Below are 27,095 nucleotides of genomic sequence, written 5' to 3' on the forward strand. Positions count from 1 at the left end.
TGACCGGCCTTTGCGATACACCTGCTGTTGTGTAGATAGAGACTACACTAAAGTCTATCTTTCTGTCCCCAGGGTCCTTTAAGGTAACGGAGTCTGGGGCAGGCAGCACGCCTTTTTTGACAGTCGAGAGCCTAAGACGTCAATTCCCAGGGGCTCTTCCCAAAATTTCCTACCTTCAGGAGCAAATGGGAAAGTGTGCAAAAATCTTGGATTTTCCCAGACTAATTTAAATAGGTCATCTACCTCTGCAGAATCAGGGAAAGGGACATTAGGCTTGTTTCGTGTAAAGAAAAAAAAGACTGCTGTGATGCAGCGTCCTCTAGAGGGAGCTTTACCATGTCCCGTACAGCTAGGATGAGGGGTTCAATACCCTGAGCAGAAGCGGAATCCTCACTAACGGGAACCAAGTCCTCCCCATCCTCCTGTATTTCCTCATCTGAATCAGAGAGAGTAGAGCAGGTAAACCACGCGTCTGTGGTTAGAGAGGGGGGGCGGCTGTGTAGCATCTGCCCTAAGTCTGCTGTAGTAGCCGAGTTTTCTGAACATTAAAAGTGCGTTGTGATGACATATCAGACATCAGTCTTAAGAGCCCCTAACCAGGATGGCTCTGGTCCCTCTCCCCCAGCCCCTTCACTGAGCTGTGAAGATTGGCTGCATTGTTCACATGAAACAGAATCAGGTGATAGGGGAGAGAATCTGGTGTGACATACACTGCATAGTTTGTGTTTACCCATGTTTACAGTAATCACAATGACATACACAGACAGTAATACTTAGCAAGCCTGCCCTTACTGTATGAGAGACATACAGAGAGAGAAGACCAGCACACCCCAGCTACACAGCCCCAGTGAGGCTGTCAGCTTACTATATGACAGTGAAACACTAATGATTTCTGTCCTGTATAGGACACAGATTGTGTACAATAGCGGCTCTCCCCCTTTGCTACAACCTGTAACATTTTTCCAGCGTGTCTTTTGAGTCAGGAGGAGCTGTGTGTGCTTGCTGCTGCTGCTGCATTAAGCAGAGGAAGGTGCCAAAATAGACGTTATGGTAAGAACTTACCGTTGATAACGTGATTTCTCTTATGTCCACAGGTATCCACAGGATAACATTGGGATATGGTTGAGCGACAGCGGAAATGGCACCAACACGGTCACGAGCTTTCTGGCCCCCCAGGATGCATCGGGGCCTCACCATATAGTCCCACCCACTGACTCAGTCAGATCAGTTCTTTCCACAGCGATTTAGGCAGGAGCATCAGGTAGAGACCTGTTTAGGTGATAAGAACAAACATGCACACCCTTCCATACAAGAAGAGGTTTAGCGATTGCCTAGATCCTCAAATCAGGTGCGTCAGGGTGGGATCCCTGTGGACATAAGAGAAATCACGTTATCAATGGTAAGTTCTTACCATAACATCTATTTCTCTGGCTGGGTCCACAGGATTATCCACAGGATAACATTGGGATTCCCAAAGCCAATTTTAGTGGTGGGGACGCTCCTGATTACACAGGAAGATCTTACGCCCGAAGTCTGGGTCATGAGAGACAAAAGTATCCAAGGCATAATGTCTGATGTATGTGTTTATGGAAGACCATGTGGCTGCCGTACATATCTGTTCTGCTGAAGCTCCCTGTTGTGCTGCCCATGAAGGACCTACCTTACGTGTAGAGTGTGCAGAGACAATAGCCGGAGTAGGGAGATCTGCATGAGAATAAGCTTCTGATATTACTATTCGGAGCCATCTCGCCAACGTCTGTTTACTAGCAGGCCATCCTCTTCTATGGAATCCGTAGAGGATGAAGAGAGAATCTGTTTTTCTGATGGCACTAGTACGATCTATCTAGATTCTTAAAGCTCGGACTACGTCCAGCGACGCTTCTCCCGCAGATAGTCCCGATACCTGAAAAGCTGGGACTACAATCTCTTCATTCAGGTGAAACTTTGAAACCACCTTAGGAAGATAACCAGATCTCGTTCTGAGAACTGCTCTGTCTGGAAAAAAAACTTAGGAAAGGAGACTTACACGATAATGCTCCTAAATCTGACACTCTTCTGGCTGACGCCATTGCCAGTAGAAAAAGCACTTTAGCCGTTAACCATTTAAGATCTGCTCTCTTAAGTGGTTCAAACGTAGGACCCTGTAGGAATTTAAGAACTAAATTCAAATCCTAAGGAGCTGCAGGAGGAACAAATGGAGGTTGAATATGTACAACTCCCTGAAAGAAAGTACGTACATCCTGTAATTCAGCAATCTTTCGCTGAAACCATACAGTCCATGCTGATACTTGAACCCTCAAGGAAGCAACTTTCAAACCTTTATCCAATCCTGCTTGAAGGAAATCCAAAATCCTGGATACTTTAAAAAATCTTGGATTCCAATTTTTTCCAGTACACCAATGAATATAGGCTTGCCATATTCTATGATACACACGAGCTGAAGAAGGCTTTCTTGCTCTAAGCATAGTTTGGATTACTTGTTTCGAAAATCCTCTAGCTTCCAAGATAGAGGTTTCAACAGCCATGCCGTCAAAGACAGGCGATCCAGATGACTGTGACAACAAGGACCCTGCATTAACAGATCTGGACGTTGAGGGAGCAGCATCGGTGCTTCCGCATACATCCTCAGTAGATCTGTGTACCAATGCCTTCTTGGCCAAGCTGGAGCTATTAGAATTATCGCTCCCTTTGCTTGCTTTATTTTTCTCACTACTCTGGGTAACAGATATTGGAGGGAACAGATATGCCAGATGAAATTTCCATTCTACTGACAGTGCGTCTACAAGTACCGCTCCTGTGTCCCTTGTTCTCGATCCGTACCTTGGAACTTTGTTGTTTAGACGAGACGCCATGAGGTCTCTCTCTGGTAGACGCCATCTGTTCACTAGTGTCTGAAACACTTCTGGGTGTAATGCCCATTCGGTTTCCTGAATGGTGTGTCGACTGAGAAAATCCGCTTCCCAGTTCAGTACACCTGGGACAAACACTGCTGACAATGCCGGGAGATGGAGCTCTGCCAATCTTAGAATGGGAGTCACTTCCTCCATCAATTTTTTGCTGTGACTTCCTCCTTGATGATTGAGGTACACCTACTGCTGTCGCATTGTCTGAGCGGATCTGGACTGGTCTTCCTTGTAGATTGTCCTTTGCCTGAACTAGAGCCAAGTAAATGGCCCTTATTTCCAACAGATTTATCGGCAGGCGACTTTCCCTTGCGGTCCATTTTCCCTGGAACCAAAGGCTTCCGAGTACCGCACCCCAGCCTTGCAGGCTGGCATCTGTTGTCAGGACTTGCCATTCTTTTATCCAAAAGGGTCTCCCCTTGTTTAAATGGTCTGTCTGTAGCCACCACGCTAGAGACCTTTTTACGTTTATTGGAAACTTTATCATCTTCTTTTTTATCGTCTGATGATTTCCGTTCCATTTGGTCAGAATAAGGTGCTGCAATGGTCTGGAGTGGAATTGCGCATATTTCACCATGTCGAAGGTTGATACCATCAGACCCAACAGTCGCAATTCTGCATGGACTGACATTGTCTGGGCGTGCAACACTTCCTGAACCATGACCTGCACCTTGACTATCTTTTTCTCTGGTAAGAGAACTTTCTGTAGGTCTGAATCCAATATGGCCCCCGAATGAACCATCCGTTGTGACGGATTCAGAGACGACTTTACCCAATTTATGAGCCACCCGTGTCTCTGTAAACAAACTATTGTCTGTTGAAGATGGCTCAAAAGTAAATCTTGCGAATGTGTTAAGATTAACAGGTCGTCCAGGTATGGGAATATTCTTATCCCCTGTTTGTGCAGACAAGCTGCCATAACCACCATGATCTTGGTAAACACCCTGGGTGCTGTTGCTAGCCCGAAGGGCAAGGCTTGGAACTGAAAATGTTCCTGGAGGATGGCAACCTGAGGTAACACTGATGAGACCGTGCTACAGTGTCAAAGTCGAAAAATATCGTGATTCACAATGCTTTGTACTAACCCCAATGCACATGCCCGCTGCTCGTGCACCCACTCCCCCGTGCATACGCATCCCCTCAGGTTGCGTAAGGGACGCTCCGACGTCTCCTGCGCATGGAGATGTGTATTTACGGCGGAGTTTGTGAGCGTCTAGCGAGCGACTCGATCGCAACATATTTAACCTAAATAGTGTGTTTTATAGATAGTATTTCCCTTAACAATGTCAGCAAGTATGTTTAGTGTAAACGGTTCTTGGACAGAGAAATTCCTCTTTGCATGATATGAAGGGTCAGACAAAGGTAGAACGGTGATGTCTAGTATCCAGCTGTAGAGTATTTTAAATGTAACATTTCGGTGTTGGTTAGGAAGAGATTGTTCGCTCCTGCATATAGTTATGTTTAAAAGTAATTTAGAGACATTTACTATATTTGCTGTTCATTACCCATGCGGCGGGAATCCTGAGGATACCTCCCACCTGAGCAGTTGGAAATAGACACAGCCCACCTGTTCGAACCCACCTATGACCTTTTGTTATAATGCAGACACACATTCCTGTGTCCAATGAACTATAAGATTGTAGGGACCATTGTATTGTTACTGTATGTTGTGTATATAAAGGCCACCATTGCTGGACCAGCACTCACACTCTCTCTCTACAAAGGTTTTCACACTGAAGGCTGAGGGCTGGTCCAGGACGCGCTTGCGAATCATTCTCACGTGTGTAAGTTTCTCTGTAGCCATTTTGTTATTCTTTATGTACGCCATTCGTTCTCATTTTGTTATCCTTTAAGTGTTTGCCATTTTATTCTCTTTGTGTTTATTCTGTTTGCGATCGTTCGCTATTGTTCACATTTATTTCTTGTTATTCTGTTTAGATATTGATGTTAGGTCTGTAGTGTATAAGCTGTAACTGTTTTTCCCCTTTTTATACTAAAGTATCTTCTACGAAAGTGTTGGAACCTTACCAGGTCTTGTGTGTTTCACCAGTTATTATATCGGGTTTCTGAGCGTCTCAATCGCTCAAACAGCATTCATATTATCAAGGTCAATAAGCGTTACATTGTGGTAATATTACAGTACTTAGGTTTACAGTATAAGCATACCCTTACAGTGTGTTAACAAGGTTTACTGTGCGTCATTCAGTGAGCGTCAGCGCCGCTCGTGTCTCACTCTCACGGCACAGCGTCCGCTACGCCAACAGCGTAGCAGTACGGTACTCAGGCCGCCTATAGCGTGCTCGATACTAAGCGTAAGCCCGTGAGCGTACGTGCCGCTCGTGCGTCGCGCCCACGGCTTAGCGTCTGCTACGCTAAGTGCGTACCCTTACGGTACTCCGTGCGCCAATTGCGTACTTAGTCCATAATAAGTATATAGCAAATGTTCAAAGGTAATATTTGACTTTATCAATAGGCACATGTAGGTAAGCATCCCGTACATCCAGAGATACCATGTAATCTCCCGGTTCCATGGCCAACATTATGGAGCGTAACGTCTCCATGTGGAACTTCGGGATCCAAATGTATTTGTTTAACATTTTTAGATTGAAAATTGGTCGATGTGACCCATTTGGCTTCTGGATCAGAAATAAACTGGAGTAAAACCCCTGTCCCCTTTGTGATGGAGGTACTAGGACAATCACACCTGACTGCAGTAATTTTTGGACTGCTTCTTGCAGGGCATAGGCCTTCGACTCTATACGAGACGGGCTGGTGCAAAAAAATCTTTGAGGAGGCTGCCTCCTGAATGGGAACCCATACCCCTGAGATACCATCTTCTGCACCCAAGCATCTGTTGTCGACTGCTGCCATATGTGTGCAAAATGGAGGAGTCGGCCCCCAACCCTGGAATCCTCCAGGCGGAGGCCAGTCTCTTCAGGCTGATGGTTTCTGTTCAGGCTTGGAAGCTGGCTTTTTGCTAGCCCACTGCTTCCTATCCCTGGTTTTGAACTGGGGTTGCTTAGACTCCTCTTTAGCTTTCGCTTTGCTAACGAAATGAGTGAAACTTTGAACCCTTGGACTTAGGGTTATAAGTAGCCGGAAATCTAACCTACTTTGACTCAGCCTCTGATTCTAGGATATCAGATGATGGTTTCCCAAACAATATATTACCAATGAAAGGCAATGCTTCCAATTCTTTCTTGGATTCCACATCTGCCTTCCAGGTACGTAGCCAAACTGCTCTGAGAGCAGCTACTGTCAAGGCTGAAGCTTTAGAAGCAACTGTACCCATACCAATTGCTGCTTCCTCCAAGTATTGTAAACCACTAATAGTGTCTGGCGCTAATCACTATATATATACAAATGTATGTATAACTGCGGATAGGTGCATGCATCCACATACACACCTACCTCGCATATATACAAACCATTAGATTATAAAAATTAATATATCATCTGTTGTATCATCTTGTGTAGTCTGCCACATAGACGTATCTGTCTTAAGTCTTACCTGTCCCTTGGTTGCTTGTAGAGGCTACTGGAACCAAGCCGTAGGAAGGGAGCTGCATGTATGGGTTAATAGTGTAACCTAACCCTTGAGGTGGTGCTACCGGAGCTAACCTGTCCGCTATTGAAGATAGAGTCTTTGCGAACATATTCCATGGTGGCTCTGTTGGTGGCTGAACCAACTCCTGTTTTTTACTTTGCTGAAAAGCAAAACAGTTCGCACACAAGCCCTCATAAGTGACTAATTGGTCCACATTAATTAACCCTGTCTTACAAGATAAGCATGTTGGGATGTAGGAGTGCTTGATAAATTCTCCTCGTCACTTTTGCCGCTCACAGACATGGTAATCTGTTAATGACTACACAATTTGTGACTGAAAATCACCTATATATGAGTATATAGAAGAGAGATCAATCTGACCACAGTGCACCTGAATTGAGGGTCAGAACAGGACTGACATTACACAGAAAAGTCAGCACACATACTAGCAGTCAGTCACATGTTAAAGCATTAGACATTGTCATATGAGAATACAACCCCCATTACAACTTATGAATAAGTAGGAAAATTGTACTTCTGTTTTCAACTGGTTCTTTTTTCAACATAACATGCAGAAAACGCAGTAATATACAGATCTCATATGCAATATGTACTAAAAATTAACAATTCATACTAACAAGTAGAGAGAATTTTTAGTACTGTATACTCTTCCTCTGTATAGCGGGATACAGGGAGACTCACCACACTTCCATATCCAAGCAAATGCGCTCGTAAGACGCTGAGTGGATTCAGACGCTACTGATGTACACTGCCGCTCTTGTATAACTGATAACAGACACAGTCGCTCACTGCGGACACGGACGCTCTGCGACTTCCACGTGTATGCAGACGCTAAGGCCTGCGACTCGGTCTAGGCGGGATCTCTAGTGTACACAACCACAGCGTCTAAGCTGCAACAGAGTACCCTCGTGGTAGCGTCTGAGACGGAAGTGAGGTCATTCAGTTCATGGACGGGAGACGCGCGGAAACTGGTCATGAACTCGGAGGAGGGGCGGCCAGGAGAGCGTCTAAATCCCCCAGTTGACTTAAACTAAGGATTGCGGCCTCTACCTAGTCCTGGTGCCTATGATCCCTGGAGCGTAGCGCTGTCGCACTCGAGATGTTCGGCGCATCAACACACTGTAGTCTCCACCAAATCAGTGTAGCTGTGTCCGGATCCCCCTAATAAGGGGGAATCCATAGACTCACCTTCCCCCCATGCTCCGGCCACAGCCTGGTTACGTCTGCTGGACCTGCTAGAACATCCGACACAGACGCCCGTCGAGACAGCACTGTACCGCGATGGTAAGCGTTGTTGCGACCCAGTGGGGAGTTATTGGAGCGACTCTTTCTAGTATACGTATAAGACGCTGTTAAGAAAAGTTGCTCGAAAAAAATATAGTGAGTCTATAAAAATAAAATAAAAGCTTCAGGCTGCTTTATTCTACAGCAGCCCTGTGACCATGCGGCTTCCTCCTGCACCAAGAAAAAAACTGATCTGACTGAGTCAGTGGGCGGGACTATATGGTGAGGCTCCGATGCATCCTGGGAGGCCAGAAAGCTCGTGACCGTGTTGGTGCCATTTCCGCTGTCGCTCAACCATATCCCAATGTTATCCTGTGGATAATCCTGTGGACCCAGCCAGAGAAATGCTCCTGGTCCTGCTCTGAGGTAGCTCCCTCTCCAATGGCTCCGGAGCTGTAGAGATTTTTATAATGGCAATGTCTCCTAGTTTGCTTAAAAACATCACACAAATGCTGGTTTAAGCCACCGCTAGCCAGTTTACATGGTGGTCTCTAGAGTGTCCACCCCAGGAGGGTCCCGTACGTCGCGCCCGCGTTCAGCTGCACCATGAACCAGGGGGACTCCCCTAGTGGGGTCCCCAGTTTGTACTCACCACTGTCGTCACCTTCAGGTATATGTTAGGTGTGTGCGGCGTGCTGCGATTGCAACAGCTAAGGCGCAGTGCCCCGCTGAACAAACAACCTCTCAGGACGGTGGTCCTGCAGCGGGGCTCTGACACCTTGCAAGGCCAGTGACCGTCCATCCCCTAACTTCCACGCTGCAGGTATGCTGTTACCCAGACAGCATACCGAAAATAAAAGTTTTTTTAAAAATTTAAGAAAACTCTCTGGAGCTGCAGAGATGTGCATCCTCTCCTGAGGGTACTTTTTTCTAAACAGCCTGTGGGAGGGTGCATAGAGGGGAGGAGCCTGCACACCCAGTGAAGAAATTTAAAGTGCACCTTTGGACCCCGTCTATACCCCATCGTACTAAGTCTCCCCAATATCCCTTATGGATGCTAGAGAAACATAAATAACACTAAAAGATGTTTCATAGTGGAGTATGACAGTAATCACTAATCTCCACAGTGCTGGCAGTCCTGTTAAGTGCAGCCTTATTGGTTATAGATATGGACTAGGGAGATAGAATTTAATTGGTCAGAGATGTCCTAAGAGTAAAGAGGAAACAGGACAGAACAGCGCCATGAATAACGTGCAATACCTCAAAATAAACATTAAGTAAAATGTAGATACACAAATCCAGAGTATTATGCTCTCTAAATTATGATGAAGCAAGGGCTACTTTTTGTAGCAGTGTTCTATATGCACTATGAAGGATTAGCCGAAGCACGTTTATATATTACATGTCAGCAGAACACACCAGTCACCTGCACTGACAGTGTACCCTATGAAAAATACATATAAATATGCAACAGCAATTTTTGCAATATGTATTATCAAAGGGACTGATCATAAAAGCAAGCAATATTACCTTCTTTATCTTGAGTAGAGGACAATAAGAAAAGAAGGATATACAGGTAATAAAGACAGAACAGCATTGCACAAATCAGTGAGAAAGGTCACCTGAGCCGCTGGACGATTTCCTCAGCTCTAGAGAAGACGACAGCAGCCTGACACGTCCATTACTTGCAGCAGCTTCCTGGTACGCGACCAGTCTTGATGTTAAATTGTTTAAGACATTTAGACATTCCTTGGAGATTGCAGCCCAATTATGGGGATGGCCTCCTGTCATAGTATATGAACCACACACACACATAAGTATACAGACTGTTGATGTCAGAATTCACGATTCTCTATACAGTTCAATAAGCGCATTTCATAAAAGTAGCAGGTACCTGGTTGGCTGAGGCTAAACACTTCCTGTCGTCGAGCTGGCGAATACTGTGATAGGAGCATGAGGTCTTGGAAGGCCAGGTACTAGGGAGGACAAAACGGAACATGAAAAAATTGCTCTGCAGAACTAAGTAGATGTTACTTTATTTGATTTACAAAAACTCCACTGACGACAGTGGTTGTGAGACCCACCATCTGTAGGCCCTAAATAAAGGCAGTTTGGTTCCGGTCTCCTGCTCTCTGTACAGCTAATACACAAGTTCTGGGGCAAACACATCATCAAGGGAAATGCTGTGGCCCAACTGAATCGGTAGAAAGGCAAAAGGTACAGAGGAGACACTAATATATTATTCATGTTAGCAGCATAGAGAGAAGCTACTACTCTGTCTTCTAACAGGTATATTTGTGATTGGACCAATGAGTATGGGCAATTTTATTTTAAAATACATCTTACGGCAAAACATAGTAAAAGAAACCACTACTTAAACTAGGCATACACTATACTATACAATTATCTGTCAGATAATCTGTGGTTGGAATGAAAATCTGGTAATGGATGAGAGCAACTGATAATCGACCATGTGCTACCAAACACTGAAAAAATTGACAAAACCGGTCCGTGATTTAACCAATTTGTATAAGCGACAGTTTTTGTCCTTTTTCCAGTGTTTGGGGGCAAAATGGTTGATCGTCCGTTGCTCTCATCCATTAGCAGGTTCTCATTCTAACCACAGATTATCTGCCAGATAATTGTATAGTGTATGCTCATCTTAACGCCGGGTACACACCTAAAGATATATCTGCAGATCAACTGATCTGCAGATATATCTGTAGATGGTACAAACTGAGCAACCACCGCTGCCACCTGCAAATATATCTGTTGTTGAGGACATAAGCCAATTAATCTTTCCTCCATGCCAGTGGTTCTCAAACTCGGTCCTCAGGAACCCACACGGTTCACGTTTTCCATGTTACCCAGCAGAGAGCCGAGCAAGGCATGGCCGGGGACATGAAGGGGCTGCAGCTATGGAGCTGCATGCAGGGTTTAGGAGCAACAAATTCGCACTGGAGGCTGTGATCCCTCGCCCGGCTGCCCACCGGTGACAGGTGACAAGTACGTACCCTGGGAACAGGGGCACTGCAGGGTGCCGGTCCGCTAACCACCTCCCACCACGGGACACAGTTTATTTAAATAATCCTGCCCACCTATCGAATGGCTCCGGGTCATCTATACACACAGAATAATGCACCAATATATCTGCACATATATTGGTCATAGTCTGTGCAGCAGGGCAGACGCGATATGTCTGAACGACGTAGTTCACAGACAGTTCATACACACCCTCCGACCAGTTGATGATATTGGCCGATCAATTGATTCTAAAGAGCATACAGGTAAAGGAAATAGGCCTTATAGGGGTAAATTATGCTCCTGATTATGGTATATGTAAGCAGCTGATATATTGGCCGATCAATTGATCGGCCAATATATCTGCCAGGATGTACCCAGCATTAAGTTAACCAGATTATGTTATTTAGTAGGACTGCGCTATATTGGTGACACTGTACACTATTGTAGTCAAGTGGAAACAGATATGCTGTCAAATGTTTGTAAATATTTGTATTGTTTCACTTGTTTGTTATCCCGATGATTGGGTCACGAACCCCAAAACGTTGATCCATTCACTTATTTCAAGACTTGGAGTGCCGCCTGCTGCCAAATCACACACTAATAATAAGTTTTTAAACCTACCGGTAAAATTTTTTCTCCTAATCTGTAGAGGATGCTGGGGACTCCGTAAAGACCATGGGGTATAGACTGGCTCCGCAGGAGACATGGGCACTCTAAGACTTCAGAATTGGTGTGCACTGGCTCCTCCCTCTATGCCCCTCCTCCAGACCTCAGTTAGGACTGTGCCCAGAGGAGACGGACAGTACGAGGAAAGGATTTTTGTTAATCTAAGGGCGAGATACATACCAGCCCACACCATACATACCGTACAACCTGGCATACACCAAACCAGTTAACAGCATGAACAAAACAGCATCAGCCAGAGACTGATCTCAACTGTAACATAACCCTTATGTAAGCAACAACTATATACAAGCCTTGCAGAAATAGTCCGCACTGGGACGGGCGACCAGCATCCTCTACGGACTAGGAGAAAAAGATTTACCGGTAGGTTTAAAATCTTATTTTCTCTTACGTCCTAGAGGATGCTGGGGACTCCGTAAGGACCATGGGGATTATACCAAAGCTCCAGACCGGGCGGGAGAGTGCAGATGACTCTGCAGCACCGATTGAGCAAACATGAGGTCCTCATTAGCCAGGGTATCAAACTTGTAGAATTTTGCAAAAGTGTTTGAACCCGACCAAGTAGCTGCCCGGCAAAGCTGTAATGCAGAGACGCCTCAGGCAGCTGCCCAAGAAGAGCCCACCTTCCTAGTGGAATGGGCTTTTACCGAACTAGGTGACGGCAATCCAGCCGTAGAATGAGCCTGCTGAATCGTGTTACAGATCCAGCGAGCAATAGTCTGCTTAGAAGCAGGAGCGCCAACCTTGTTGGCCGCATACAGGACAAACAGTGCCTCTGTTTTCCTAACTCGAGCCGTCCTAGCTACATAAATTTTTAAGGCCCTGACTACATCAAGGGACTTGGAATCCTCCAAGTCACCCGTGGCCACAGGCACCACAATAGGTTGGTTCATATGAAATGACGAAACCACCTTAGGTAGAAATTGAGGACGAGTTCTCAACTCCGCTCGATCCACATGGAAAATCAGATAGGGGCTCTTGTGAGACAAGGCCGTCAATTCGGACACCCGCCTCGCAGATGCCAAGGCCAACAACATAACCACTTTCCAAGTGAGAAATTTTAATTCAACCGTTTGAAGAGGTTCAAACCAGTGTGACGTAAGGAACTGTAACACCACGTTAAAGTCCCACGGTGCCACTGGGTGCACAAAAGGAGGTTGGATGTGCAGCACTCCCATTACAAAAGTCTGGACTTCTGGGAGAGAAGCCAATTCCTTCTGAAAGAATATAGATAAGGCCGAAATCTGCACCTTAATGGAGCCTAACTTGAGGCCCATATCCACTCCTGTCTGTAGAAAATGGAGAAAACGACCCAGCTGAAAATCTTCCGTCGGAGCATTCTTGGCTTCACACCAAGACGTGCCTCGCCGTTACCTCCATCCTAGCTTTGATCAGAGTAGGGATGACTTCCCCCGGAATACTTTTCCTAGCTAAAATTTGATGTTCAACCGCCATGCCGTCAAACGTAACCGCGGTAAGTCTTAGAACACGCAGGGCCCCTGTTGCAACAGGTCCTCCCTGGGAGGAAGAGGCCACGGATCTTCTGCGATCATTTCCTGAAGATCTGAATACCAGGCACTTCGAGGCCAATCTGGAACAATGAGTATTGTCTGCATCTTGTTCGTCTTATGATTCTCAATATTTTTGAATGAGTGGAAGAGGAGGGAACACATATACAGACTGAAAAACCCATGGTGTCACCAGGGCGTCCACCGCAACTGCCTGAGGGTCCCTCGACCTGGAACAATACCTCCAAAGTTTCTTGTTGAAGCGTGACGCCATCATGTCTTTTTGAGGAAGTCCCCAACGACTTGTTATCTCTGCGAAAACTTCTTGATGAAGACCCCACTCTCCTGGATGGAGATCGTGTCTGCTGAGGAAGTCTGCCTCCCAGTTGTCCACTCCCGAAATGAAGACTGCTGACAGAGCGCTTACGTGATTTTCCGCCCAGCGAAGAATCATGGTGGCTTCCGCCATTGCCCCTCTGCTCCTTGTCCAACCTTGGCGGTTTACATGCGCCACGGCTGTGACGTTGTCTGACTGAATCAGAACGGGTAGGTCGCAAAGAAAATTCTCCGCTTGTCGTAGGCCGTTGTATATGGCCTTTAATTCCAGCACGTTGATGTGTAGACAAGCCTCCTGGCTTGACCACAGTCCCTGAAAATTTCTTCCTTGTGTGACTGCTCCCCATCCTCGGAAGCTCGCGTCCGTGGTCACTAGAACCCAGTCTTGAATGCCGAACCTGCGACCCTCTAGGAGGTGAGCACTCTGAAGCCACCACAGGAGAGACACCCTGGCCCTGGGGGACAGGCTTATTTTCTGATGTATTTGCAGATGGGACCCAGACCACTTGTCCAGAAGGTCCCACTGAAACGTTCTCGCATGGAACCTGCCGAAGGGGATGGCCTCGTAGGCCGCCACCATTTTTCCCAATACTCGAGTGCATTGATGAACTGACACTCTTTGGTTTTAGCAGGTCCCTGACCATGTTCTGGAGTTCCTGGGCTTTTTCCGTTGGGAGAAAAACCCTCTTCATTTCAGTGTTCAGAATCATACCCAAAAATGATAGCCGAGTTGTCGGAATCAACTGCGACTTTGGTAGATTTAGGATCCAGCCGTGTTGCTGCAGCACTCTCAGGGAGAGCGATACGCTTTTCAGTAATTGATCTCTCGATTTCGCTTTTATCAGGAGATCGTCCAAGTATGGGGTAATTGCGACTCCTTGCCTGCGCAGGAGCACCATCATTTCCGCCATTACCTTGGTGAAAATCCTTGGGGCCGTGGAAAGCCCAAACGGCAACGTCTGAAACTGGTAATGACAATCCTGTACAGCGAATCGCAGGTACGCCTGATGAGGGGGATAAATGGGGACATGAAGGTATGCATCCTTTATGTCTAGTGATACCATAAAATCCCCCCCTACCAGGCTGGAGATCACTGCCCGGAGAGATTCCATCTTGAATTTGAACCTTTTCAAATACAGGTTCAGGGATTTTAGATTCAGAATAGGTCTCACCGAGCCATCCGGCTTCAGGACCACAAACAGGGTTGAATAGTACCCTTTTCCCTGTTGCATTAGGGGAACTTTGATAATCACTTGCTGTTGACACAGCTTTTGAATGGCAGCTGAAACTATTTCCCTCTCTGGGAGAGAAGCTGGCAAAGCCGATTTGAAAAATCGGCGAGGAGGCACTTCTTCGAACTCCAGCTTGTAGCCTTGGGATACATTTTCGACCGCCCAAGGACCCAAATCCGACTGAACCCAGACCTGGCTGAAGAGTCGAAGACGTGCCCCCACCGGTGCGGACTCCCTCAGCGGAGCCCCAGCGTCATGCGGTGGATTTTGTAGAGGCCGGGGAGGACTTTTGTTCCTGGGAACTAGCCGTAGCAGGCGTTCTTTTCCCTCTCCCTTTACCTCTGGCGATGAAGGAAGAGCCCCGACCCTTTCTGAACTTATGCGACCGAAAAGACTGCATCTGGTATTGAGGTGTTTTCTTTTGCTGTGGGGGAACATAAGGCAAAAAAGAAGACTTACCCACGGTAGCTGTGGAAACCAGGTCCGCGAGGCCCTCCCAAAATAAGACCTCACCTTTGTAAGGTAAAGTTTCCATATGTCTTTATGAATCGGCATCACCCGTCCATTGGCGGGTCCACAGGGACAGTCTAGCAGAAATTGCCATTGCATTGGCTCTTGAACCCAACAGCCCAATGTCTCCCGCAGCCTCTCTCATATATAACGCTGCGTCTTTAATGTGACCCAAGGTCAACAAAATGCTTTCCTTATCTAGGGTGTCAATGTCAGACGACAAGTTATCTGCCCATGCAGCAATTGCGCTACCCACCCATGCCGACGCTACTGCCGGTCTGAGCAAGGCACCCGTATGCGTATAAATTGATTTTAAGGTAGTTTCCCGTCTGCGATCAGCAGGATCCTTGAGGGCTGCCGTGTCCGGAGATGGTAGCCCCACCTTTTTGGACAAGCGGGTTAAAGCCTTGTCCACCGTGGGTGAGGATTCCCATCGTAACCTGTCCTGTGAGGGGAAAGGATACGCCATAATAATTCTCTTGGGAATCTGCAGTTTCTTGTCTGGAGTTTCCCAAGCTTTTTCAAATAAAGCGTTCAGCTCATGAGATGGGGGAAACGTTACCTCAGGTTTCTTTTCCTTAAACATGCAGACCCTCCAGTCAGGGACAGAGGAGTCCTTTATGATATGCAAAACATCTTTTATTGCAATAATCATATAATGAATACTCTTAGCTACCCTTGGGTGTAACCTCGCATCATCATAGTCGACACTGGAGTCAGAATCCGTGTCAGTGTCTGCTATCTGGGAAAGGGGACGTTTATGAGACCCCGAAGGGCCTTGTGACACAGTCAAAGCCATGGATTGACTCCCAGCTTTTTCCCTGGACTCTGCTTTGTCCAATCTTTTATGTAATAAAGTCACATTTGCATTTAAAACATTCCACATATCCAACCAATCAGGTGTCGGCGGTGCCGACGGAGACACCACAATCACCTGCTCTGCCTCCTCCCTAGACGAGCCTTCCGCTTCAGACATGCCGACACACACGTACTGACACCCCCACACACACTGGGATATACAAATATGGGGACAGCCCCTCCAATAAGGCCCTTTGGAGAGACCGAGAGAGTATGCAAGCACAAACCCAGCGCCACTGGACACTGGAACAAAGTCCCAGCCTGTACAGCGCTTTTATAGATATATAATACACTTACTGCGCCAATTAAATGTGCTCCCCCCCCCCCTCGTTTTTGCCCTCTGTACTTGTGTTCAGCAGGGGAGAGTCCGGGGAGCAGCTTCTCTGCAGCTTGCTGTGGAGAAAATGGCGCTGGTTAGTGCTGGAGGATCAAGCTCCGCCCCCTCAACGGCGGGCTTCGGTCCCGCTTAAATTTTTTATACTGGCGGGGTTTTGTAATATACTGCCTGTGCAGTATCTATTATGCTGGCCAGTGTCCCTTGAGGTTATTATTGCTGCCCAGGGCGCCACCCCTGCGCCCTGCACCCTTACAGTGCCTTGTGTGTGTGTGAGTGTGGGAGCAATGGCGCGCAGCGTGACCGCTGCGCGGTACCTCAGTGAAGATCTGAAGTCTTCTGCCGCCTGTGAAGTCTTCTTTCTTCTTATACTCACCCGGCTTCTATCTTCCGGCTCTGTGAGGAGGGCGGCGGCGCGGCTCCGGGACGAACAGCGAGGACGACACCTGTGTTCCGACCCCCTGGAGCTAATGGTGTCCAGTAGTCTAAAGGTGGGTACACACTAATAGATATATCTGCAGATCAATTGATTTGCAGATATATCTATGGACGGATCGGGCAGTGTGCTGTGCATACACATTGCCCGATCCGTCAGGGACTGACGTCATGAATTGGGCGGATTCAGCTGTCAATCACCGCCGGCCGCCGCAGCATGTGTATGGGCGGTCGGGCAACCGCCCCGTACACACACACTGACGCGCCAATATATCGGTAGATATATTGTCCATCGGCTGTGCTGCGCGGCCGACGCAATACGTCTGTGAACAACAGAGTTCACAGATGTATCGGCCGTACACACTGGCCGACGGACCCGCGATATATCGGCCGTTCAAGAGAACGGCCGATATATCGACCAGTGTGAACGGGCCTTAAGAAGCAGAGCCTATCATTTAAGTAGGTCTGCTTCTCTCCCCTCTGTCCCACGATGCAGGGAGCCCGTTGCCAGCAGTGCTCCCTGAAAATAAAAAACCTAACAAAAGTCTTTTCAGAGAAACTCAGTAGAGCTCCCCTGCAGTGCATCCAGTCTCCTCTGGGCACAGGATCTAACTGAGGTCTGGAGGAGGGGCATAGAGGGAGGAGCCAGTGCACACCCATTCTAAAGTCTTAGAGTGCCCATGTCTCCTGCGGAGCCAGTCTATATACCCCATGGTCCTTACGGAGTCCCCAGCATCCTCTAGTACGCAAGAGAAAATAAATATATGCACACACACACACACACACACACATATACATACATAATAAGAATTTACTCACCGGTAATTCTATTTCTCGTAGTCCGTAGTGGATGCTGGGAACTCCGTAAGGACCATGGGGAATAGTGGGCTCCGAAGGAGGCTGGGCACTTTAGAAAGATCTTAGACTACCTGGTGTGCACTGGCTCCTCCCACTATGACCCTCCTCCAAGCCTCAGTTAGGATACTGTGCCCGGACGAGCGTACACAATAAGGAAGGATTTTGAATCCCGGGTATGACTCATACCAGCCACACCAATCACACCGTACAACTCGTGATATGAAACCCAGTTAACAGTATGAAACAACAGAGCCTCTCAACAGATGGCTCAACAATAACCCGATTTAGTTAACTAACTATGTACAAGTATTGCAGATAAACCGCACTTGGGATGGGCGCCCAGCATCCACTACGGACTACGAGAAATAGAATTACCGGTGAGTAAATTCTTATTTTCTCTGACGTCCTAGTGGATGCTGGGAACTCCGTAAGGACCATGGGGATTATACCAAAGCTCCCAAACGGGCGGGAGAGTGCGGATGACTCTGCAACACCGAATGAGAGAACCCCAGGTCCTCCTCAGCCAGGGTATCAAATTTATAGAATTTTGCAAATGTGTTTGCCCCTGACCAAGTAGCAGCTCGGCAAAGTTGTAAAGCCGAGACCCCTCGGGCAGCCGCCCAAGATGAGCCCACCTTCCTTGTGGAATGGGCATTGACAGATTTTGGCTGTGGCAGGCCTGCCACAGAATGTGCAAGCTGAATTGTATTACAAATCCCACGAGCAATAGTCTGCTTAGAAGCAGGAGCACCCAGCTTGTTGGGTGCATATAGGATAAACAGCGAGTCAGATTTTCTGACTCTAGCCGTTCTGGAAACATATTTTCAGTGCCCTGACAACGTCTAGCAACTTGGAGTCCTCCAAGTCCCTAGTAGCCGCAGGCACCACAATAGGCTGGTTCAGGTGAAACGCTGACACCACCTTTGGGAGAAACTGGGGACGAGTCCTCAATTCTGCCCTATCCATATGGAAAATCAGATAAGGGCTTTTACAGGACAAAGCCGCCAATTCTGATACTCGCCTGGCAGAAGCCAAGGCCAATAACATAACCACCTTCCACGTGAGATATTTCAGATCCACGGTTTTTAGTGGTTCAAACCAATGTGATTTTAAGAAACTCAACACCACGTTGAGATCCCAAGGTGCCACAGGGGGCACAAACGGGGGCTGAATATGCAGCACTCCTTTAACAAATGTCTGAACTTCAGGTACTGAAGCTAGTTCTTTTTGAAAGAAAATCGACAGAGCCGAGATCTGTACCTTAATGGAGCCCAGTTTTAGGCCCATATTTACTCCTGCTTGCAGGAAATGCAGAAATCGACCTAGTTGAAATTCCTCCGTTGGGGCCTTTTCGGCCTCACACCATGCAACATACTTCCGCCATATGCGGTGATAATGAGTTGCTGTGACCTCTTTCCTGGCTTTAATAAGCGTAGGAATGACTTCCTCCGGAATGCCCTTTTCCTTCAGGATCCGGCGTTCAACCGCCATGCCGTCAAACGCAGCCGCGGTAAGTCTTGGAACAGACAGGGCCCCTGCTGTAGCAGGTCTTGTCTGAGCGGCAGAGACCACGGGTCTTCTGAGATCATCTCTTGAAGTTCCGGGTACCACGCTCTTCTTGGCCAATCCGGAACCACGAGAATTGTGTTTACTCCTCGCTTTCTTATTATTCTCAATACCTTTGGTATGAGAGGTAGAGGAGGGAACACATAAACTGACCGGTACACCCACGGTGTCACTAGAGCGTCCACAGCTATCGCCTGAGGGTCTCTTGACCTGGCGCAATACCTCTCTAGTTTTTTGTTTAGGCGGGACGCCATCATGTCCACCTGTGGACGACCCCATTGATTTACAATCATTTGGAAGACTTCTGGATGAAGTCCCCACTCTCCCGGGTGGAGGTCGTGCCTGCTGAGAAAGTCTGCTTCCCAGTTGTCCACTCCCGGGATGAACACTGCTGACAGTGCTAGTACATGATTCTCCGCCCATCGGAGAATTCTTGTGGCTTCTGCCATTGCCATCCTGCTTCTTGTGCCGCCCTGTCGATTCACATGGGCGACTGCCGTGATGTTGTCTGACTGGATCAGCACCGGCTGGTGTAGGAGCAGGGATTTTGCTTGACTTAGGGCATTGTAAATGGCCCTTAGTTCCAGAATATTTATGTGAAGGGCAGTCTCCTGACTTGACCATAGTCCTTGGAAGTTTCTTCCCTTTGTGACTGCCCCCCAGCCTCGTAGGCTGGCATCCGTGGTCACCAGGACCCAGTCCTGTATGCCGAATCTGCGGCCCTCCAGAAGATGAGCACTCTGCAGCCACCATAGAAGAGACACCCTGGTTCTTGGGGACAGGGTTATCAAGCGATGCATCTGAAGATGCGATCCGGACCACTTGTCCAACAGGTCCCACTGAAAAATTCTGGCATGGAACCTGCCGAATGGAATTGCTTCGTAAGAAGCTACCATCTTTCCCAGGACCCGCGTGCAGTGATGCACCGATACCTGTTTTGGTTTTAGGAGGTCTCTGACTAGAGAAGACAACTCCCTGGCTTTCTCCTCCGGGAGAAACACTTTTTTCTGGACTGTGTCCAGAATCATTCCCAGGAACATTAGACGTGTCGTGGGGACCAGCTGTGACTTTGGGATATTCAGAATCCAGCCGTGCTGGCGCAGCACTTCCTGAGATAGTGCTACGCCCACTAACAACTGTTCCTTGGATCGTGCCTTTATTAGGAGATCGTCCAAGTATGGGATAATTAAAACTCCCTTTTTTCGAAGGAGTATCATCATTTCCGCCATAACCTTGGTAAATACCCTCGGTGCCGTGGAGAGTCCAATCGGCAGCGTCTGGAATTGGTAATGGCAATCCTGTACCACAAATCTGAGGTACTCCTGGTGAGGATGGTAAATGGGGACATGCAGGTAAGGATCCTTGATGTCCAGGGATACCATGTAATCGCCCTCGTCCAGGCTTGCAATAACCGCCCTGAGTGATTCCATCTTGAACTTGAATTTTTTTATGTATGTGTTCAAGGATTTCAAATTTAAAATGGGTCTCACCGAACCGTCCGGTTTCGGCACCACAAATAGTGTGGAATAGTAACCCCGGCCTTGTTGAAGTAGGGGTACCCTGATTATCACCTGCTGGGAATACAGCTTGTGAATCGCTGCTAGCACCGCCTCCCTGTCTGAGGGAGCAATCGGCAAGGCAGATTTTAGGAACCGGTGGGGTGGAGCCGCCTCGAATTCCAGCTTGTATCCCTGAGATACTATTTGAAGGATCCAGGGATCCACATGTGAGCGAGCCCACTGATCGCTGAAATTCATGAGGCGGGCCCCCACCGTACCTGGCTCCGCCTGTGGAGCCCCACCGTCATGCGGCGGACTTGGAAGAGGAAGCGGGGGAGGACTTTTGTTCCTGGGAACCTGCTGTTTGCTGCAGCCTTTTTCCCCTACCTCTGCCTCTAGACAGAAAAGACCCTCCTTTTCCCCGCTTGTTTTTCTGGGTCCGAAAGGACTGAACCTGATAAAATGGCGCCTTCTTAGGCTGTGAGGGGACATGGGGTAAAAATGCTGACTTCCCAGACGTTGCTGTGGAAACTAGGTCGGAGAGACCATCCCCAAATAATTCCTCCCCTTTATAAGGCAAAACTTCCATGTGCCTTTTGGAATCTGCATCTCCAGTCCACTGGCGAGTCCATAAGCATCTCCTAGCAGAGATGGATAATGCACTTACTTTAGATGCCAGCCGGCAGATTTCCCTCTGTGCATCTCTCATGTATAAGACTGAGTCTTTGATATGGTCAATTGTTAGCAGAATCGTGTCTCTGTCTAATGTGTCAATATTTTCTGACAGTTTATCTGACCACGCAGCGGCAGCACTGCACATCCATGCTGACGCAATAGCTGGTCTAAGTATAATGCCTGAGTGTGTATATACAGACTTCAGGATCGCCTCCTGCTTTCTATCAGCAGGTTCCTTAAGGGCGGCCGTATCCTGGGACGGTAGTGCCACCTTTTTAGACAAACGTGTGAGCGCTTTATCCACCCTAGGGGGTGTTTCCCAACGTAACCTATCCTCTGGCGGGAAAGGGAACGCCATTAGTATCTTCTTAGGAATTACCAATTTCTTATCAGGCGAAGCCCACGCTTCTTCACACACTTCATTTAATTCATCTGACGGGGGAAAAAATAAGAATTTACTCACCGGTAATTCTATTTCTCGTAGTCCGTAGTGGATGCTGGGAACTCCGTAAGGACCATGGGGAATAGCGGGCTCCGAAGGAGGCTGGGCACTCTAGAAAGATCTTAGACTACCTGGTGTGCACTGGCTCCTCCCACTATGACCCTCCTCCAAGCCTCAGTTAGGTACCGTGCCCGGACGAGCGTACACAATAAGGAAGGATTTTGAATCCCGGGTAAGACTCATACCAGCCACACCAATCTCACCGTACAACTCGTGATATGAAACCCAGTTAACAGTATGAAACAACAGAGCCTCTCAACAGATGGCTCAACAATAACCCGATTTAGTTAACAATAACTATGTACAAGTATTGCAGATAAACCGCACTTGGGATGGGCGCCCAGCATCCACTACGGACTACGAGAAATAGAATTACCGGTGAGTAAATTCTTATTTTCTCTGACGTCCTAGTGGATGCTGGGAACTCCGTAAGGACCATGGGGATTATACCAAAGCTCCCAAACGGGCGGGAGAGTGCAGAAGACTCTGCAACACCGAATGAGAGAACTCCAGGTCCTCCTCAGCCAGGGTATCAAATTTATAGAATTTAGCAAATGTGTTTGCCCCTGACCAAGTAGCAGCTCGGCAAAGTTGTAAAGCCGAGACCCCTCGGGCAGCCGCCCAAGATGAGCCCACCTTCCTTGTGGAATGGGCATCGACAGATTTTGGCTGTGGCAGGCCTGCCACAGAATGTGCAAGCTGAATTGTATTACAAATCCAACGAGCAATAGTCTGCTTAGAAGCAGGAGCACCCAGCTTGTTGGGTGCATATAGGATAAACAGCGAGTCAGATTTTCTGACTCCAGCCGTTCTGGAAACATATATTTTCAGGGCCCTGACCACGTCTAACAACTTGGAGTCCTCCAAGTCCCTAGTAGCCGCAGGCACCACAATAGGCTGGTTCAGGTGAAACGCTGACACCACCTTAGGGAGAACTGGGGACGAGTCCTCAATTCTGCCCTATCCATATGGAAAATCAGATAAGGGCTTTTACATGATAAAGCCGCCAATTCTGATACTCGCCCGGCAGAAGCCAAGGCCAATAACATGACCACCTTCCACGTGAGATATTTCAGATCCACGGTTTTTGGTGGCTCAAACCAATGTGATTTTAAGAAACTCAACACCACGTTGAGATCCCAAGGTGCCACAGGAGGCACAAACGGGGGCTGAATATGCAGCACTCCTTTTATAAATGTCTGAACTTCAGGTACTGAAGCTAGTTCTTTTTGAAAGAAAATCGACAGAGCCGAGATCTGTACCTTAATGGAACCCAATTTAAGGCCCATAGTCACTCCTGCTTGCAGGAAATGCAGAAATCGACCTAGTCGAAAATCCTCTGTTGGGGCCCTTTCGGCCTCACACCATGCAACATATTTTCGCCATATGCGGTGATAATGATTTGCTGTAACCTCTTTCCTGGCTTTAGTAAGCGTAGGAATGACTTCCTCCGGAATGCCCTTTTCCTTCAGGATCCGGCGTTCAACCGCCATGCCTTCAAACGCAGCCGCGGTAAGTCTTGGAACAGACAGGGCCCCTGCTGCCGCAGGTCCTGTCTGAGTGGCAGAGGCCATGGGTCCTCTGATATAAATTCTTGAAGTTCTGGGTACCAAGTTCTTATTGGCCATCTACGAGTATCGTTCTTACTCCTCGCCTTCTTATTATTCTCAGTACCTTTGGTATGAGAGGCAGAGGGGAGAACACATAACCGACTGGTACACCCACGGTGTTACCAGAGCGTCCACAGCTATCGCCTGAGGGTCCCTTGACCTGGCGCAATATCTTTTATAGCTTTTTGTTGAGGCGGGACGCCATCAAGTCCGCCTGTGGCCTTTCCCAATGGTGTACAATCCTTTGGAAGACTTCTGGAGGAAGTCCCCATTCTCCCGGGTGGAGGTCGTGTCTGTTGAGAAGAACTGCCTCCCAGTTATCCACTCCGGGAATGAACACTGCTGACAGTGCTAACACATGATTTTCCGCCTATCGGAGAATCCTTGTGGCTTCTGCCATCGCCATCCTGCTTCTTGTGCCGCCCTGTTGGTTTACATGGGCGACTGCCGTGATGTTGTCTGATTGGATCAGTACCGGCTGGTTTTGAAGCAGAGGCCTTGCCGGCCTCAGGGCATTGTAAATGGCCCTCAGGTCCAGAATATTTATGTGTAGGGAAATAACCTGACTTGACCAAAGTCCCTGGAAGTTTCTTCCCTGTGTGACTGCCCCCCAGCCTCAAAGGCTGGCATCCATGGTCACTAGGACCTAGTCCTGTATGCCGAACCTGCGGCCCTCTTGAAGATGGGCACTCTGCAGCCACCACAGTAGAGATACCCTGGTCCTTGGAGACAGGGTTATCAGCCTATGCATCGGAAGATGCGATCCGGACCACTTGTCCAACAGGTCCCTCTGAAAAGTTCTTGTATGGAACCTGCCTAATGGGATTGCTTCGTAGGAAGCTACCATTTTTCCCAGGACTCGCGTGCAATGATGCACCGCTACCTGTTTTGGCTTCAGGAGGTCTCTGACTAGAGATGACAACTCCTTGGCTGTCTCCTCCGGGAGAAACACTATTTCTGGTTTATGTCCAGAACCATCCCCAGGAACAGTAGACGTGTCATAGGAACCAGCTGTGACTTTGGACTTCCAACCGTGCTGTTGCAGCACTTTCCAAAATAGTGCTACCCCGACTACCAACTGCTCCTTGGACCTCGCCCTTATAAAGAGATTGTCCAAGTACGGGATAATTACAACTCCCCTTTTTTCAAAGGAGTATCATCATTTCGGCCATTACCTTGATAAAACACCCTCGGTGCCATGTACAGTCCAAACGGCAGTGTCTGGACTTGGTAATGGTAATCCTGTACCACAAATCTGAGGTACTCCTGGCGAGGATGGTAAATGGGGACATGCAGGTAAGCATCCTTGATGTCCCGGGATACCATGTAATCCCCCTCGTCCAGGCTTGCAATAACCGCCCTGAGCGATTCCATCTTGAACTTGAATTTTTTTATGTATGTGTTCAAGGATTTTAAATATAAAATGGGTCACACCGAACCATGCTGTTTCGGTACCCCAACCCATGTGGAATAGTAACCCCGTCCTTGTTGAAGTAGGGGCACCTTGAGTATTACCTGCTGGGAATACTGCTTATTAATTTCCTCTAGCACAGCCTCCCTGCCTGAGGGAGTTGTCAGCAAGGCATATTTTAGGAAACGGCTGGGGGGAGACATCTCGAATTCCAGCTTGTACCCCTGAAATACTACTTGAAAGAAACAGGGATCCACCTGTGAGCGAGCCCACTAATTGCTGAAATTTTCGAGACGGCCCCCCACCGTACCTGGCTACACCTGTGGAGCACCCGCGTCATGGTGTGGACTCACAGGAGGCGGGGGAAGAATCTTGATTCTGGGAACAGGCTGACTGGTGCAGCTTTTTCCCTCTACCCTTGTCTCTGTACAGAAAGGAAGCGCCATTTGTGTCTGTGAGGAAACCTGAGGTAAAATTATTTCTTCCCAGCAGTTGCTGTGGAAACGAGGTCCCAGAGACCATCCCCAAATAATTCCTCACCCTTATAAGGCTCTCTATGCGCTTTTTAAGTCAGCATCACCTGTCCAGTGACAGGTCTCTAATACCCTCCTGACAGAATGGACATTACCTTCATTTTGGATGCCAGCCGGCAAAATATCCCTCTGTGCATCCCTCATATATAAGACGACGTCTTTAATATGTTCTCATATTAGCAAACTAGTATGCTTGACAGGGTCACCGACCACGCTGCAGCAGCACGATCTGCAGGTTTCAGTCTAGTACCTGAGTGTGTAAATACAGACTTCAGGATAGCCTCCTGCTTTTTATCAACAGGTACCTTCAAAGTGGCCGTTCCTAAAACGGCCTTTTTTGACAACCGTGTGAGCGCCTTATCCACCCTAGGGGATATCTCCCAGCGTAACTTATCCTCCTGGCGGGAAAGGGTACGCCATCAGTAACTTTTTATAAATTACCAGTTTCTTAACGGGGGAACCCACGCTTTTCACACACTTCATTTATTCATCTGATGGGGGAACAAAACACTGCCTGTTTTTTCTCCCCAAACCTAAAACCCATTTTTAGAGGTGCTTGGGTTAATGTCAGAAATGTATAACACATTTTTTATTGCCGGGATCAAGTCACGGATGTTCCTAGTGGATTGTGTATATGTCTCCACCTTGTCGACACTGGAGTCAGACTCCGTGTCGACATCTGTGTCTGCCATCTGAGAGAGCGGGCGTTTTTGAGCCCCTGATGGCCTTTGAGACGCCTGGGCAGGCGCGGGCTGAGAAGCCGGCTGTCCCACAGCTGTTACGTCATCCACCCTTTTATGTAAGGAGTTGACACTGTCGGTTAATACCTTTCACCTATCCATCCACTCTGGTGTCGGCCCCACAGGGGGCGACATCACATATATCGGCCTCTGTTCCGTCCCATATAAGCCTCCTCATTCAACATGTCGACACAGCCGTACCGACACACCGCAGACACACAGGGAATGCTCTAAACGAGGACAGGACCCACAAAAGCCCTTTGGGGGGACAGAGTGAGAGTATGCCAGCACACACCAGAGCGCTATATAATGCAGGGACTAACTGAGTTATGTCCCCTATAGCTGCTGTTTTTATATATAATGTATTCTGCGCCTAAATTTAGTGCCCCCCCTCTCTTTATTAACCCTTTTCTGTAGTGTAGACTGCAGGGGAGAGCTAGGGAGCTTCCCTCCAGCGGAGCTGTGAGGGAAAATGGCGCCAGTGTGCTGAGGAGATAGGCTCCGCCCCTTTTTCGCTGCCTATTCTCCCGCTTTTTATGGAATTCTGGCAGGGGTATTTACCTCATATATAGCCCCTGGGGCTATATATTGAGGTATTTTAGCCAGCCAAGGTGTTTTTATTTGATGCCTCAGGGCGCCCCCCCCAGCGCCCTGCACCCTCAGTGACCGAAGTGTGAAGTGTGTGAGAGGAGCAATGGCGCACAGCTGCAGTGCTGTGCGCTACCTTGGTGAAGACAGTCTTCATGCCGCCGATTTTCCGGACCATCTTCTTGCTCTGTAAGGGGGACGGCGGCGCGGCTCCGGGACCGAACATCAAGGCTGGGCCTGCGGTCGATCCCTCTGGAGCTAATGGTGTCCAGTAGCCTAAGAAGCCCAATCCGGCTGCAAGCAGGCGAGTTCGCTTCTTCTCTCCTTAGTCCCTCGCTGCAGTGAGCCTGTTGCCAGCAGGTCTCACTGAAAATAAAAAAAATCTAAGACTATTACTTTCTAAGAGCTCAGGAGAGCCCCTAGTGTGCATCCAACCTCGGCCGGGCACGAAATCTAACTGGGGCTTGGAGGAGGGTCATAGTGGGAGGAGCCAGTGC

The 27,095-nt window shown here is 48.1% G+C and overlaps 1 protein-coding gene across 2 annotated transcripts in view; it reads right to left on the minus strand.

Moving 5' to 3' along the window:
* Window positions 1–27,095, minus strand: part of NDC1 (NDC1 transmembrane nucleoporin) — a 92,513-nt gene that overhangs the window by 42,395 nt on the left and 23,023 nt on the right. For both annotated transcript variants that reach the window (XM_063939616.1, XM_063939617.1), the window contains exons 10-11: window positions 9,590–9,671; window positions 9,318–9,479 (exon numbers count right to left, since the gene is read on the minus strand). In XM_063939616.1, the coding sequence (XP_063795686.1) occupies window positions 9,318–9,479; window positions 9,590–9,671 (244 nt within the window). The remainder of the gene's footprint in view (window positions 1–9,317; window positions 9,480–9,589; window positions 9,672–27,095) is intronic.

This window comes from Pseudophryne corroboree, chromosome 9 (genome assembly GCF_028390025.1).
Source record: "Pseudophryne corroboree isolate aPseCor3 chromosome 9, aPseCor3.hap2, whole genome shotgun sequence".
Taxonomy (NCBI): Eukaryota; Metazoa; Chordata; class Amphibia; order Anura; family Myobatrachidae; genus Pseudophryne; species Pseudophryne corroboree.